Source organism: Arachis stenosperma, chromosome 5 (assembly GCF_014773155.1).
Source record: "Arachis stenosperma cultivar V10309 chromosome 5, arast.V10309.gnm1.PFL2, whole genome shotgun sequence".
In the NCBI taxonomy this organism is placed as follows: Eukaryota; Viridiplantae; Streptophyta; class Magnoliopsida; order Fabales; family Fabaceae; genus Arachis; species Arachis stenosperma.
The window spans coordinates 139,668,530-139,685,223 of NC_080381.1; the positions used below are offsets into that span (position 1 = coordinate 139,668,530).

General features: G+C 39.5%; 2 protein-coding genes across 2 annotated transcripts; both read right to left on the reverse strand.

Annotated features, from left to right (window-relative positions):
• Positions 1–7,838: 7,838 nt before the first annotated feature.
• LOC130979952 (receptor-like protein EIX1) lies at positions 7,839–11,688 on the reverse strand. The gene is made up of 2 exons (XM_057903519.1): positions 8,208–11,688; positions 7,839–8,087 (listed from the first exon to the last, which is right to left on the reverse strand). Exons 1-2 carry the CDS (start codon positions 11,557–11,559, stop codon positions 7,987–7,989), a joined length of 3,453 nt encoding a protein of 1,150 aa, XP_057759502.1. The 5' UTR covers positions 11,560–11,688; the 3' UTR covers positions 7,839–7,986.
• Positions 11,689–15,361: 3,673 nt separating this feature from the next.
• LOC130981550 (uncharacterized) lies at positions 15,362–16,336 on the reverse strand. The gene has a single exon (XM_057905134.1). The coding sequence runs from the start codon at positions 16,334–16,336 to the stop codon at positions 15,362–15,364; it is 975 nt and encodes a 324-aa protein (XP_057761117.1).
• Positions 16,337–16,694: the final 358 nt, after the last annotated feature.

Sequence of the window (16,694 nt, forward strand, 5' to 3'; positions counted from 1 at the left end):
TTTGTATTTTTATTACAAAAGTAATTGTTATTTTTACCAAAAAGGCAATCCTTCTATTAGTTGCATATTTTGTATATTAGACAATACTTATATGGTTGTATATCTAAAAGAAAAAGCAACACTTGTATAAATTGCATATCCAAAAAAAAGGGCAACACTTATATAGATTGCATATCAAAAAAAAAAAAAGGCAATACTTTAAAGGTGCGTTCTCTAGTGGCCATCTTTGTCCCATGGCTATGGTGACTACAAGTGACTAACAAATCACAATAGAACACGTGTAAGATAAAATGTTTGCTGACCATTGTTTTGACCGGCACAATAAATTTTTTCCTTTTTTTTGTCTTAGCTTCTCAGCAATCAACGAAACAATATACTAGCGAAGAAGAAATGAGGTCGGAACCAAAAAAAAAAAAAGAACATCATCTAATCATATAATTCCTCTTATTGGATTCAGCCTGGCTACCAGATTTGGTTTGCTGCTACAAGAAATAGTCTCGAGTCGGTGAGAGATGTCTTCTTCTACTTGAAGTTACATGAACCGAATGCGATTTTTGTTTTGGAGGGGCTTCTTGCTACAGTTTCAGCAATCGGTATCCATGGCCACCGCCACCCATCTGCCTCTGCGCCTCTTCCTTGATGAGATTGCTTCCTCCATTTCCTGCAATAATCGGAGGTTCTGGTTTCATTTACCCAATACCCAATTTTCCCTTTTTTTTTGCCGCAATTGTTACTTAACAAGAGAACCAGCTGATAGTTAGTTAGAGAAAACTGATTAGAGTAGTTAGATATTTATGCTAATCAATAGTTTGCTAGCTGTGTATAAATATAGGAAGATCAGTTATGTAAAGGTGTGATTCATCATTTTTAATACCAATACACACTTTCCACTCCTCTCTGGTTTTTCTTATCCCCTGCACTCCTTCTCTGTTCTCATGCGCAACCTTCAACATGGTGCGGTGAGCGTGGATGAGAGAGTGACTTGATCTTCGATTCACGAGCATCAATCGTGGTTGGAGAGAGATGATGGATCCAGATTCCTCCTCAAGACTGATTTCTTTTAGTTCGAGTTCTCTTCGAGCGTTCTGATTTCTCTTTCAAGATTCTTCGATTTCCGATCTCACCTCTTTCTACAATTTCTTCTTCGATCTCCAATTTCTCCTTCTCCTACAACTTCTTCTCCTCTTTTAAACTCATACAGCAGAGCTTGATGAGAGCCTAATTGCTTCCTAGTTCAACGAGTCATATCGAAGCGATTAGGTGTTCCGATCAACGAGATTGAAAGAGGAAAGTTCAGATCTGTGCACCAGATCCACAATCTCCGTCGTTATGAGCTCCGATTCAAGTTCTAGTGGAGTGCAATTTTCCGCCATGGACACAACTCAGTTTGCTGCATTCTTCAGTCAAATCGCCGCAATCCAATCGCACATCAGCAAAAGCGCGAATCCAAGTCAGGATCCTACAAATCCGTACTTCATTCTCCCATCTGAGAGTCCAGGTATACCTCTCACTTCTGTTGTTTTGACTAGATCGAACTATGGAGCCTGGAGTAGAGCTATGCTGTTAGCTCTCAAATCGAAAAATAAGTTGAAATTCATAGATGGTAGTATTGAGAAACCGGATAGCTCAGATCCACTGTTTGAGGGTGGGAGAGGTGCAACACATATGTCGTTGGTTGGCTTAACCTCTCACTAAGTCCAGATATCTACCAAAGTGTTTTGTGGAACAATCTAGCCTATGAGATATGGGATGAGCTAAAGCATAGATACTATCAGGGGGACAAATTTCGAGTGGCTGAATTATATGAGGAAGTGTATGCACTCAGGCAAGGAGACATGAATGTGACGAATTACTATACCAAGCTCAAGTCAATTTGGGAAGAAATCGACAATTTTAGAATTGTGCCACAATGTAACTGTGATAAAAGGTGTTCGTGCGCCTTATCTGTAATTAGAAAGCAAAGAGAGGAAGATAAGGTGACAAAGTTCCTTCGAGGTTTAAATGATCAACACTCCACGGTTCGATCACAAATAATGCTCATGGATAGTTTACCAAATCTGAATGCTGTCTTTGCTATGATCACGCAGCAAGAACGGCAGTTTCTCAGTCCTGACTCTACCTCAGACATTAAGATTTTGGCTAGCTCTGCTCATCCCTTGAACACTGCGTTGCCTTCGCTAGGTAGAGGGAGAGGGAGAGGCAGAGGAGGTAGATTTCAGCCTGGGAGAGGACAAGGTGGTAGAAGCAAGCTGCAGTGCACTTTTTGTAACAGGACTGGACATGGTGTTGATACCTGTTATAAGAAACATGGGTTCCCCCCTAACTTTAGACAACGATATGAATATTCCAACTCTCAAAACACTAGCACACCAGTCCTCAATTGCATCTCAGCAAATGCAGGTACTGAGGGTATTAATGATGAGCTCAGTACCAGTCAAGGCCAATTGGGAGCGAGTGAAATCACAGGGGCTGGATTCACTTCAGATCAAAGGGAAGCCCTACTAGCTCTACTTAGCAAGCAGGAGGTCAAGCACATCCATAGTGCCAGCCAGATTACAACACAACCTCAACCATCACCTCATCAAGGTAGAATGGTTCATCTTTTGCATTTCAATTCTCACATACAGGCTCTAGATGTATGCATTCAAAAGCATAAATCCTGGGTAATAAACACTGGTGCCACGAACCATGTCTCATATAACATCAAAGATTTCAAAGATTTTCGAAAAATTGAACCAATAATTGTTATATTACCCAATGGTGCCCACACTACCAGCTGCATCATAGGCACAATTGTGTTTTCTGACACATTATTTCTTACAAATGCATTATACATCCCTTCATTCAATTTTAAACTAATCTCAGTCTCAAAACTGACATCATCATTGCATTGCAAAATGAGTTTTACTGATGAAATGTGTGAGATACAGGATTGACACACTTTGAAGATGATTGGTGCAGCTAGAAATATTGATGGCCTATACATTTTGCACCACGAGGTTCAAGGACCGATACATGCATCACACATCACTGCACTCATCCCTCATACATCTCAGAAAAATTTGTGGCATGATAGACTAGGACATCCATCTAATAATAGGTTAGCAACACTGAAACAACAGTTTGAATTTGTAGATTGTTCAATAAGCAAGGAGCCGTGTAATTCTTGTCATCTTGGCAAGCAAAAACGGTTAGCATTTCCTCATAGTGTTTTTGTTGCTGAAAATGTACTTGAGTTGATTCATTTGGATATTTGGGGCCCGATCTCCATTCCTTCATTTTCTGGTCACAAATATTTTTTGTCAGTTGTGGATGATAAATCTAGATTTACATGGATTTTTCTTATGAAAACCAAGGCTGAAACAGCTCAATTAGTGAAGAATTTTGTTAATTTTGTCAAAACTCAGTTCAATACAATGGTGAAAATAATTAGGTCTGATAATGGTGCTGAATTTTCAATGCCTTCATTTTATAACAATTTTGGAATTTTGCACCAACGATCTTGTGTTGAGACACCACAGCAAAATGGAATCGTTGAGCGGAAGCATCAGCACATTTTGACTGTGGCTCGCACCATTATGATTCATTCTTACCTTCCTAAAATTTTTTGGAGCTATGGTGTTGAACATGCGGTCTATTTGATTAACAGGTTGCCCTCACCATTCTTGACCAACCGAACACCCTATCAGGTTTTATACAATGCTCCGCCAAATCTATTTCATCTTCGGGTGTTTGGTTGTCTTGCTTATGCTAATACTATTACACGTAACAGAACCAAACTTGATCCAAGAGCAAGGAAATGTTTGCATCTTGGATTCAGGGAGGGTGTTAAGGGCTATCTGTTATTTGACCTACAAACCAAAACATTCTTCACTTCTAGAGATGTTCAATTTTATGAAGATTTGTTTCCATATTCTGAGGTTGAGGCTCAAAATGAAAATGCTAAGACTCAATCTGAAATTACTAACACCAAATTTATAAATGAGAAATTTTCAGCTGACCAATTGCATATCACAAATCCAAACAATAATGCACGCACACTCAATCAGGATCACATGAATCAGAATCATATTCAACATTCATCTCCTATGCATTCTAGTATTCATTTAGATAGTCTAGACAAAGATAGCATCTCACCTCCAATACCCCATGATAGTTCCATGCATCATTTGGAAGCCTTTGACAATTCTGACCATACATCACACACAAATGTAGACACTAGTCCTAGATTAGATACACAGGTGCATGATTCACCTAGTCTCCCTACTCGTGTGATGCTAGGAAGATCTACAAGAATTTCAAAACCACCAGCTTACTTGAAAGATTACAAATGTATGACAGCCATCAATAAAAATTCAAAAACCATGCAAAACCTTCAAAGATATCCTATCTCAGATTTTTTATCCTATCATTCTATTTTTCCCATGCATCTTGCATACTCATTAGCTATTCAAAACATCGAGCCTAAGTGCTATGAAGAGGTGATATCTCAAACTTGCTGGCAAGAAGCTATTATGGCTGAACTGACTGCTCTGAATGAAAATAAAACCTGGAAGTTGACCTCACTCCCACCTGGCAAGAAGGCAATAGGATGCAAGTGGGTATTCAAGGTCAAGTATCATCCGGACGGTAGTGTGGAACGTCACAAAGCTCGCCTCGTTGCGAAGGGATTCACGCAGGTTCCTGGAGTTGATTACAAGGATACCTTTAGCTCAGTTGTTAAATTGGGAACATTGCGAGTGGTTTTGGCTCTTGCTGTTGTGAAAGGCTGGAACTTGAAGCAAATTGATGTTAACACTGCGTTTCTGCATGGTGACTTGGATGAAGAAGTATACATGAAGGTGCCGGAAGGACTTCATGAAAAGCCAGGGCAAGTGTGCAAACTTGAGAAGTCACTGTATGGATTGAAACAAGCTAGTAGGCAGTGGAATTCAAAACTCAAATCTGTTCTTGTGGAGCTGGGTTTCAAGCAATGTAAACCAGATTACAGTTTGTTCGCAAATCAACTCCAAAAGGATTTACAGCAGTCTTAGTTTACGTTGATGATTTGGTTTTGGCAGGTGATGATCTTAATGAGATTGAGAATGTGAAGAAGATACTTGATGATAGGTTTCGAATCAAAGATATTGGGGACCTCAAATATTTTCTTGGCTTAGAAGTGGCTAGGTCACAGAAAGAAATTGCTTTGTATCAACGAAAATATGTTCTGAATTTGCTTAAAGAAACAGGTTTTGAGGGATGCAAGCCTGCCCCAACACCAATGGATTATGGTGCAAAGCTTAGTAAGAGTGATGGGGAGCTGCTGTCTGATTCTACTCCATACCGAAGAATCATTGGAAAGTTGCTCTATCTTTCGAACACTAGGCCGGATATAAGTTTCGCTATAGGGAAGTTGAGTCAATTCTTGGATTGTCCTACCACAGAGCATTTGCGAGCTGCTCATCGAATATTGAGGTATGTGAAAGGATCCCCAGCTGCTGGCTTTTTCTTCTCAGCCAAATCAGACTTGAATCTCACAGGCTTCTCAGACTCGGACTGGGCAGGGTGTCCTGACTCCAGGAGGTCGATCTCAGCCTATTGCTTTTACCTTGGTTCATCTCTTATCAGTTGGAAGAGCAAGAAGCAACTTACAGTCGCTGCTTCCTCCTCTGAGGCAAAATATAGGGCGTTGGCGCTTGCAACTAGGGAGGTCCAATGGTTGAGTTATGTTCTTCAGGAACTTGGTGCACCACTTCAAAAAGCAACAAACATTTACTGTGATAGCAAGTCAGCCGTGTATATAGCCACTAATCCAGTCTTCCATGAGCGGACCAAGCATATCGAGGCGGATTGTCACATTGTCCGCGACAAACTACAAGAAGGCGTGATTAATCTGCTACCTATCTCTACACATGAGCAGGTTGCAGACATTTTGACTAAGTCACTAGCACCAGGCCCCTTCCATTACATCCATGGTAAGCTTGGGCTGCTGAACATCTTCGCGGTCAGCGCTCCAAGCTTAAGGGAGGGTGTTACTTAACAAGAGAACCAGCTGATAGTTAGTTAGAGAAAACTGATTAGAGTAGTTAGATATTTATGCTAATCAATAGTTTGCTAGCTGTGTATAAATATAGGAAGATCAGTTATGTAAAGGTGTGATTCATCATTTTTAATACCAATACACACTTTCCACTCCTCTCTGGTTTTTCTTATCCCTGCACTCCTTCTCTGTTCTCATGCGCAACCTTCAACAGCAATCGCCTCCATCATCTTGTACCACACCACTATCGCTCCGTTAGATCTTTCCACTTTCCATTAGCTCTGACATGGTATTTATCTTATCCATGTGTTTAGGTGAAATATATTTCCTAAATTAGTCATAAGCATGATTTGAACATAACTAAAATTTTAATCAGCTTTTTTTATTGCCAAATGTCACTTCTTTATTTGTTAATCAATTTATAGTCACCGGTAGTTACCATTAACTTAGTCACCATAGACGTGGTCTACTTTAAAAAGTTGTATATTCAAAACTAATAGGTAACACTTTAAAGTATTACAAATTCAAACTTATAAGCAACACATAAAAAGGTTGCATTTTATTGCAAATAGGCAACATTTTTTAGTAGTGATCAAAATATAGAAAAGACAACATTGTAAAAGTGTTGTCTCAAACACACTTTTGAAGTGTTGTTGTTTTTCAACTAAAGGCAACACTTATCAAACAAAAAAGTGTTGCCTTGATCTAAGGCAACGGCTGCATGTATAATGCCGCCCAAAAACGTTGCCTTAGGTCCAAAAGTGTTGCCATAGATCAAAAGCAACCTTTTGTTAACCTTTAAGCAACACTTTTTAAATGTTGCCTCAACTTGAAAATGTTGTAGTGAATTGAATAATAATAAATAAGAATTTTTTGTTTTAATTTTTTTAAAACATTTTATTTTACTAAATAGTGATTGGTTGATTTTCATCTTTTGCCAAGTCATTAGAATTGCTGATGTGACATCATTAACAAAGAAAAATGGTTTAAATTCATTGTGGAGTGAGTTGGTGTCAGCTTTTATATATTATAAATGGATAAATAGATGATTGAGATTGTTGGTGAATGCAAAATGAGAGAAGAAACCATCTTCACCCAAAACTGCAGCTTTTTGGTTTGCTTCTGATCCGACTCTGTCTTATTCCGAACGCCTTTGGCCACTTCTCTCCAAGTCATAGGCCATTTCATGTAACTGTTCTTTTGATAACATACATACCCATGCTTCCAAAACAACGAAAGACAACACTTTTACTAGGTTGCACTCGTGATTCATCATCATGCACAACACGTGTATGTTTGTGATTTTGTTTTTGTTGCAAGTAAAGGTCCCACGTAGAAAACTGGTGGTGTTGGACCAATGAGTACGCATGAACCTTCGGAATTTGCTTTGAGGTTTCTTGGTTCTAATAAGGCCTCAAATGTGTTCAATATATAACACCGCGTGTTTTGGATGCAACAACTGCGAATTGAAGAAAAGAATTGCAGCTGGGAAGCAATGATGAATGCATAGAAGCAGAAGAAGTAGGCATCTAAAACAGGGGAAAAACAGAGTTCTTGTGGCTAGGTATATGCAAAGAGCGAATGTGACATAAATGTTATGCAACCAAATGCACCAAAATCCAAGACAACTATGTCACATGCATGACTGTGATGCATCTGAAACAATAATCGCTTAACATCTTCCCATCTTCCTACTTAGCTGAATTCAGTTAAGCTATATTGAACTGCTAGTCAAGCTTCTCAAGAAAATTCATTGCCATGCAAAAATAATTTGATGACCGTTATCCCATGAAAAATATAAAATAGATATCATATTCTCTTGTCTAAACCAAATACATTACAATACTGATTGGTAACTGCTAGTTACAATTCACAAATACAAACTGATATATCAACAAGTAACACTCACTAGTACTTAGTTACAAATACACAACTCATATTTAATTTACTTTTAAAGTTTCCCACACTCACTTCATGAACGACTTAGTTTTATTGATCGCTTGAAAGTAGTACTTCTGCATTATTTGCTTCCTGACTAGAATGATGTCGGCACATGGTCGCCGATCCGCTATCAGTGAAAAGATAAGAAACCATTAACATCATTCAAAGTTCATAGGTTAAACAATATTTCATATCAACAAAAACTGAAATAAGATCAACTTGAAATAAATAAAAAAGAAGGTATTACCAATCAAGCTAGTAGTTGCTGCATTTATCACCAACGTTGTCACCTTGACATAACTTTCTGTTATGTTGTTCAAGAACCGGAAGTAAGCATATCTCCATGAGCGATTGAAGAGGATAGTGCCAAAGATCCCCCAGAATCCGACAAAGAATCCCAATCCCATGCTTGCAAAGAATGCTTGCATAAAACCATCATTCTCATCTTGGCTTTTAACCACAGATTCTTGATGCGGTTCTTTTACAAAACACAGCTTTTCAAGAGGTAGCCCACAAAGACCTTGATTTTCTTCGTAGCTTGAGGCATTGAAACTCTGCAATTGTGTGCCAGTTGGAATTTGTCCAGACAAATTATTACGTGATAGATCCAACACAGAGAGAAAATTAATTTGTGCAAGACTAGAAGGAATGGAGCCAAATAAATGGTTTCTTGACAAATCAAGAGACTCCAATGATAACAACCTTCCAATTCCTGAAGGAATTTTTCCTGTCAAGTTATTTCTTGATAAATTCAATGAAACTAGCTCCACCAAATTCTCAAGCTCTGATGGAATGTCTCCTGACAAGTGATTACTTGAGAGATCAATACCTTTTAGAAGCAGCTCATCATTCTCAAATATGTGTTCTACACCTTTCCACATCAACAAAGCAATTATATCATAATTATACAGATACGTTCCACGAGTTTTGTTGACAGTATAATAATGATCTATTAAGAACCTTTTTTGGGTTGTCATTGCAGTGAAGTTAATGAAACATTTGGGAATTGGGCCCCACAGATGATTAACCGAGAGATCCAAGAAGCGAATGCCATTTAGAAAACAAAGAGATAATGTTATACTTCCAAAAAAGTGATTTTTCCGCAAGCTTAACATTTGCAGTTGTTGTAAGCTGCTTCCAATCCAAGAAGGAATGGTTCCTGATAATTTGTTTTCTCCTGCATCTAGCATCACTAAATTTTTGCAATGCTTCATCGAGAAAGGAAGCTCCCCCGTCAAGCTATTGTTTCTCAATATCATTATACGAAGCTCAAGAACTGATCCCATTGAAGTGGGAACTTGTCCAGAAAAATTATTGTTACTCACATCTATATAAGCTAATGATTTAAAATTCTCCCAACAATCAGGGATTTGACCAGATAAATAATTGTTTGAAATATCTAATTGGCCTAATCTTTCAGCTGTATCATTGGCACATACAAATGAAGTAACATCTGAAAATTTATTGTGGGACAGATCCAGGGACACAGCACTTCGTAAAAATAGCGGGATTGAGCCTTCAAATTGATTCACAGCCAGATATATGGAAGGATATTCCGTAAGCCTCAACGGAAAATCTGGAATTATTCCGGTGAGATTATTGTATGAAATGTTCATGCTGACTAGCCTTGTTGATAGAGCCCAAAACCAATTCGGAGTGATATCCGAAATGCCAGCATTGGAAATATCAAGCCGCGTTAATGTTTTCTGTGTCTTCAACCATTTTGGAAAATAGGGACCCAACTTGCAATGCTGCAACATTATCGCTTGCAACTGAAAAGGTGGAATCCAGTCACGATTAATTTTCAAAACGAATGAGTTGCCAGATAAGCCCAAGACCTTCAAGTTAGACAAATTATGAAACAGGGAGTCTGTGATGACCCCTTCCAAAGAGTTTGAGTTCATGGTCAATGTCTCCAACTGTGACGGAAATTGAATTCCTTCAGGAACCTTCCCATTTAGCTTATTTTCAGACAAATATAAATCTCTTAAACATGGGAATATTGAGATGTCAGGCAAGGTTCCGTTGAATTTATTATCTCTGAGATCTAAGTAGTGGAGACTTGAGCATCCAGACAGGTGTTGCATTGCAACTGGAAGCTCTCCTGTCATATTGTTATAAGACAAGTCTAATGATTCCAGACTACATATGTTTCCAAATGACTTTGGAATTCCACCTTCTATAGAGTTGGAACTGATGTACAAAGTCTTTAACTGAGATGGCAATCTAATATTGTCAGGTATTTTTCCTCTTAACTGATTGTCAGAAAGGAACAACTCTTTTAAAAATGGGAATATTGAAAGGTCACCAGGTATTGAGCCAGTGATCTGGTTATCAACTAAATACAACCTTTGAAGTGCGTGAGTGACACAGCCAGCAGAGAGATTATGAAGAATTGATTCCAAATCTTCAGTCAAATCGCTACCAAACACCGACAAAGAAGATAAGGTGCATATATTCGCAAAGGATTTGAAATCCCTGGCCGTGATTTGATAATATGATATGTGAAGCCGCTCAAGTGATTGCATTGTGATGTCAAAATGATTTGATGTGGCAGGTGTGAAACTCCTGAAGAGGCCGGAAGCAAGGTCAAGTTCAACAAGGTTGGAAGTGACATTGGACAACCATTGGAATAACAGGGAAGGAGTGAAGGTGTTATAAGAAAGATCAAAGATTGAAAGAGAATTAGGAAATTTGAACTTGGAAAGTCTTGGTGTTTGTGAAGAGATAAAATGATCTGAAAGTGCACAATCGAATAGGCTGAGTTCTGTTAGTGTGGAGATATTACTGATGGCTTGTATCCACTTATAAGAATTATTGAGATTCAATACAGAGCTCAAGCGAAGATGGGTTAAAGAGGTAAGAGTGGATAACCATTGTCCTCCACCACCATTCCCATCATCATTCATTTTGAGAGAATCACCTGTACCGCCAAGGTAAAGCTCGTGCAAGCTAGAAAGGTTCCCAAGTTGAGATGGTATTATTCCTTGTAAAGCATTTTCCGAGAGATCAAGATACTGCAACTTGGACAGATTTCCAAGTTGATAAGGGATTGAACCCTCTAAACGATTGTCAAAAAGATTCAAGTATGTTAAATGTGAAAGAGATCCAAATTGAGTTGGAATTCTTCCACCAAAGCCACAAGATGACAAATCAAGATACCTCAAGCTGGTGAGGTTACCAAAGAATTCAGGGATTTGGTAATCTTCAAAACGATTGGAATTGAGGTTCAAGTACCTGAGGTGCTGCAATTCCACTAACGAGCTGGGAATCTTACCTCTCAAAAATCGTTCAAAGTAGGAATATTCATTTCCGAACATGTGGTCACTGGGAAGGTCGAGACTGATAACATAGGCAGTGAGGTTGCTGCAGCCAACACCCTTCCAATGGCAGCAATCGCGACCCTTCCACGAAGAGAGCATGCCGTAGTCATCAACCATGGCGGCCTTGAAATCCAGCAGTGCTTGCCTCTCCCGCTCTGCGCACTTCACCTCTCTTCCTGCTGCAGTAGCACAAACAAGAAGAAGGTCCACCGTAACAAAGAGTAAAACAGCTTCAATCAGAATCAGATTATTCATCCTCATCATCACTACGCTCATCACAAGTGAAGTATGAACTCAAGAATGTGCCTGTTATAGCACCATATATGGATCCAATTTATAGTAGAGGACCTCCATTCGTTGCTATGATGAATTACTATCACTATCATGTCTCACTAAATTTCCAGAGTATTTCTGACGTTGCAGCTTTTAAATTTCTTGCACCATTTTGCACGGAATGAAGGTACGAGGAGGACCACAATCTTTATAGAGTATCGATCTTCAATTGGGTGCTTGAACAATGAGGACGATCCATTCTATACTCCAAGCTGCATGCAACTTTGAATTCAATGACACTATTTTCCACGATATGATGTTGATATCCAATATCCTTGTAACGAAAAACTATTATTATTTAAATAATTTTAATTGTTTTCTACAATGTTTCACCCCCACTTTGAATTATTCAATGACACCATCTTCCACAATATGATGTTGATAGCCAATAAAGAAAGTGTCGTTATTATTTGAATAATTTTACCGATTCCTATTACTTCTATTTGCTCTACAAGTAAAAAAATGAGATCATAATTTTTATGGATGAATTCTATATCTAATTTTTAACTTAGATATTTGAACTCTCTTCTATTTTATTTATCTATATAAAAGTTAATATTTATATTTTCTTGCAATTAAAAAATAACATCACTTTTACTTATTTTATTGCCACATAAGTTTTTTTTTTTTTTTGATTAACAACGGGGCTAAACGCCCAAAAAGAAGAAAACTAACCAGAAACTTTTCTGGAGTGAAACGTTCCTACAGCATCAGTAAAGAAATGCAAGGAAATACAAGGTGGCAATGAAAAAAAGAAATGACAACCATAGCTTAAACTATGACCAAAAAATGCCAATTTATCGGCACAAGAGTTCGCTTCCCTAAATTCATGGTGAAGAGTCCAGCTGCTGAGTCTGTTGCACCTGATCTTTATTGCTGATACAAGAGTTCTTACCGAATGTAGGTTACCCAAATCTTGAGAACATAGCTGCACTGCTACCGCTGAATCAACCTCAATTTCAACATGGGAATGTCCCAAGTTAATGATTAGTTCAAGGCCGAAGAGTATGCCCCAAAGCTCAGCTGTAGTCACAGTGCATGCACCTAAATTCGCACTATAGCAAGCTAAGAACTGACCATTGCTGTCTCTAAGAATACCACCACAAGCTGCTCTGCCATCCTTACTAACTGAGCCATCCGAATTCAGTTTGATAAAAGGAGGAGGAGGTGGCTGCCACTTAATGAGCTTCTCTGCAAAAGTCCCCACTCTTCTCCTAGATCGCATAGACTCAGAATGCGCCATGTGATAGTCCTGTGCCATATACCAGGCTATTTCATGAATCTTGCTTTCATCTGGGACTCTATCATTGTCAAAGACAAAAGTGTTCCTTCGAAACCACAAGAAGTTTAAGGTACTAGTAAAGAGGAGGGGCCACGGAACCCCTTTGAAAGGAGATTGGAAAGATAAGTTCTCCATCAACCAAGGGATAAGAGGTTTGGTGAAGAAATTCTCCGCATCCAACCTGTCATCAATGCTCTTCCATGTTCTATATGCGACTGGACAGTCCCGCAAGACATGGAGCAAAGATTCTGAGTTGCTGCCACAAACACCGCACAAAGCAGACTGAGCTATATTTCTCCGAACACACTCCTCATTCGTAAGAAGTGCATTATTGGCTACCAACCAGCAGAAACTGCGAAGCCTTTGAGGGGCTTCCAACTTCCATATCCGAGTAAAAAGGCTCGCATTCTCAGAACTAGCAGGGGAGGCAAGGGCAGAACAAGCTGATTTTATGGAGAACACCCCATTCGGTGTTAGCATCCAAGCAATCGAATCTTCACCTAACTCCGCTTCTGGTGGCTTAATAGAGGCAAAGATGGAGAACCAATCATCCCCCAAATTGTAACCGATACGGTCATAATTCCAATTATTATTCACCACATAGTCACAGACTTTTTCATCTCTCATGTTCGATGTTACCTCTGTTTGGGCAAAGTCCATCAAGCAATGAACACCTGGGATCCAATGATGCTTCCAAAAATTCACGGTCTGACCTGAACCAATCCTCCAGATAAGGTTCCTCTCAAATTGTTTCCAAATGTGAGAGATACCTTTCCAAGCATTAGACATACGTTGAAGAGGCTTCATCAAAGGGATGGTATTATCACCACACCTATATTTACCGCGGAGGACCTGTACCCAGAGAGAATCCCTATTATGAATTAACTTCCAGGCCAGTTTCATCAGATTTGCATCGTTCATCACTCTGGCGGATCTAAACCCCAGGCCTCCAGATTTCTTCGGAGAGCATAGCTTTTTCCAGCTAAGTAAGTGGATTTTCTTACCAGAGTTATTACCTCCCCAAACGAAGCTCCTGCATATACTATCAATCTTATCACAAACCCTCAAGGGAATTCTCATGGTTTGCATAATATAGGTTGGAATTGAAGCTAGAGCCGATTGGGTCAATGTAACTCTGCCTGCCAGAGAGAGATTACGAGCCTTCCACGTACTCAACCGACTCATCATCCTATCAATAATAAACTGAAAGTCCTCAGTTTTAGTACGGCCATGGAGGAGAGGAACACCCAAGTATTTGCCCAAGTTTGAAGTTAGTCGCATACCTAAGGCTTCACTCAGTGCCCTCTTACGACTGAAATTCACATTCTCAGAGAAGTAGACGCAAGACTTATCATAACTAACTTTTTGACCAGAACACCGACAAAACAGCTCAAGAATACCGCGAGTTAACTCCACCTGCTCCATTGATGCTTTCCCAAATAGAATGATATCATCAGCAAAACATAAATGTGACAGCTTCGGACCTCCCCTATTCAGGGTGATTGGCTCCCAGATATTATGCTTAACTGCCATTGTGATAATTTGTGATAGCCGTTCGATACACAACACAAATAAGTAGGGTGACATGGGGTCACCTTGTCGAATACCCCTAGAAGGAACGAAAGGATCCGAAGGAGTCCCATTCCACAATAGATTCATGTTTGCAGACGAATAGCAACTCACTATCAAATCGGTCAAATTCCACGGCAAACCTGCCTCCTGGAGAGTATCCTGGATAAATCTCCAATTCAACCTGTCATAAGCTTTTTCAAGATCTATCTTGATTGCCATATAACCAGAAGTCCCTTTCTTATATCTCATAGAGTGTATAGCCTCCTGTGCCACCAAAATATTATCAGCACTTTGCCTCCCGGGGACAAAACTGCACAGAGCAGGGCTTATGAGTTTGGACATGACTTCTTTCAACCTGTTGGATATAATTTTAGTAACTATCTTATAAGAGACATTACACAATCCAATGGGTCGAAAGTGGCAAAAATTCTCAGGAACCTCCCTTTTCGGAATCAGAGAAATATAGGTATTATTAACCTTCTTTATTTCTGCATGATCCACAAACACCTTTTTCACCCAATCTTCAACTGAGGTCTTCACAAGGCTCCAGTTGCTCTGGTAAAACATAGGGGGAAGACCGTCTGGTCCCGGGGCTTTCCAAGCTCCCATAGAAAATATAGCCGCAGAGACTTCTTCCACTGCAACCATACGATCCAGGCGCCCAACCTCTTCAGACGTCAAAGTAGGGAACAAACCGGAAGCTACTAACTTCTCATATGGCTGATCATCAGCATAAAGTGAAAGAAAGTGGTTCATGCCCAATTGCTGAAGCTGAAACGTGTCATCTACCCACTCACCATGTTGGTTCTTAAGCATTGTCACTCTGTTTCTCCGTCTTCTAGCAGTTGCCAAATTGTGGAAGTAGGAGGTATTGCGATCCCCATAGTTTATCTACTTACATCTTGAACATTGTTTCCAAAGTATCTCTTCTTGAATAAAAATTGCTTCCAGTTCTTTCCATAACTCAGTTTGGAGATCCTCCAAAAAAGGATTCACTTCGAAACCAAGTTTCAAGGAGATACCATTCAGTCTGGCCAAAATTCTATTCTTTTTCCGATAAATATCACCAAAAACTTCCTTGTTCCAAACCTTTGCGGCTTCCATAAAATTAGTCACATTTTGGTCCATAGAAATTTCATCCTTCCAGTTTGTCTTCAACATAGAATTAAAGTTCTCATGAGTCAACCATGAAGCCAAAAACCGAAAGGGACGACAGGAGGACGCAGCAGTACTATCAACCCAAAGCTCCAGAAAAATTGAGACATGGTCTGATTTGAGTTTGGGAAGATGCTTTACCACGGCGCTACTAAAGCGTTGGGACCAAGCTGCATTAGTTACGTATCTATCCAACCGTCTTCTAATAATTCCTTTTTGCCAGGTAAACGGCTGACCTTTAAAGCCCAGGTCCTGCAACCCACACTCTAACAGGCAATCCGCAAAATGATCATGGTCTCTAGAGAGACCAGAGTTACCCCCTGTATCGGTAGCAGATAAAACACAATTAAAGTCCCCTCCTACACACCACTCACTAGTCAAATTATCAGCAATACTTTTCAGACCTTCCCATAGACTAGTTCTTAGCCCAATTTGTGGGGAGCCATAAACAACTGTAAAAAACCAAGAACTTTCCAAACCATATCTAAGTTTCATGTGGACATATTGTCTATGAGACATAAGGACCTCAACATTCCAAAAATTTGAATTCCATAAAATCCAGATGCCCCCTGAAAAACCAATACCTTCTTCAAGAAACCAATCTGAGAAACCAAATCTCTTAGCAATCTTATTCGCCTTTGGACCCGATAGATGAGTTTCCAAAAGACACAACATATTGCAATTGAAATTCCTACATAAATCTTTAACCATAGTAGAAAAACCTTTGCTGCTAACACCTCTACAGTTCCAAGTAATAATATTCATAGGAAAAAATAAACAAGGAAGTAGAAGAGACAACCAACCGAAGCGGCCTTAATCAAGTAGAGCAGGAAGCTGGTGTGGTATCTACCACCATCCTTACGGACTCATCCTCCACTGCCAGGGAATTCGTCTGATTCGGGCATAAGCTAAGAATCTGAGTTGATCTAGGATCCGGCGGGTTAGCGGACGCCAGTGCTTCTTCTTTCGCACTTCCCCTCAGAAACTTTAGTGCTGCGAAAGCCTCTTTCGAGGGTTGATGAATCTGAGTGAAAGGCACGTCATTTAAGAACAGCTCTTCATCCCCCGC

Excerpts from the sequence above, each read along its gene's own strand:
- LOC130979952 (XM_057903519.1), bottom strand. The coding sequence starts at position 11,559 with ATGAGCGTAGTGATGATGAGGATGAATAATCTGATTCTGATTGAAGCT. Across the intron at positions 8,088-8,207 it reads AGCAACTACTAGCTTGATTG|CGGATCGGCGACCATGTGCC; the intron begins GTAATACCTTCT and ends TTTCACTGATAG.
- LOC130981550 (XM_057905134.1), bottom strand. The coding sequence starts at position 16,336 with ATGGTTAAAGATTTATGTAGGAATTTCAATTGCAATATGTTGTGTCTT.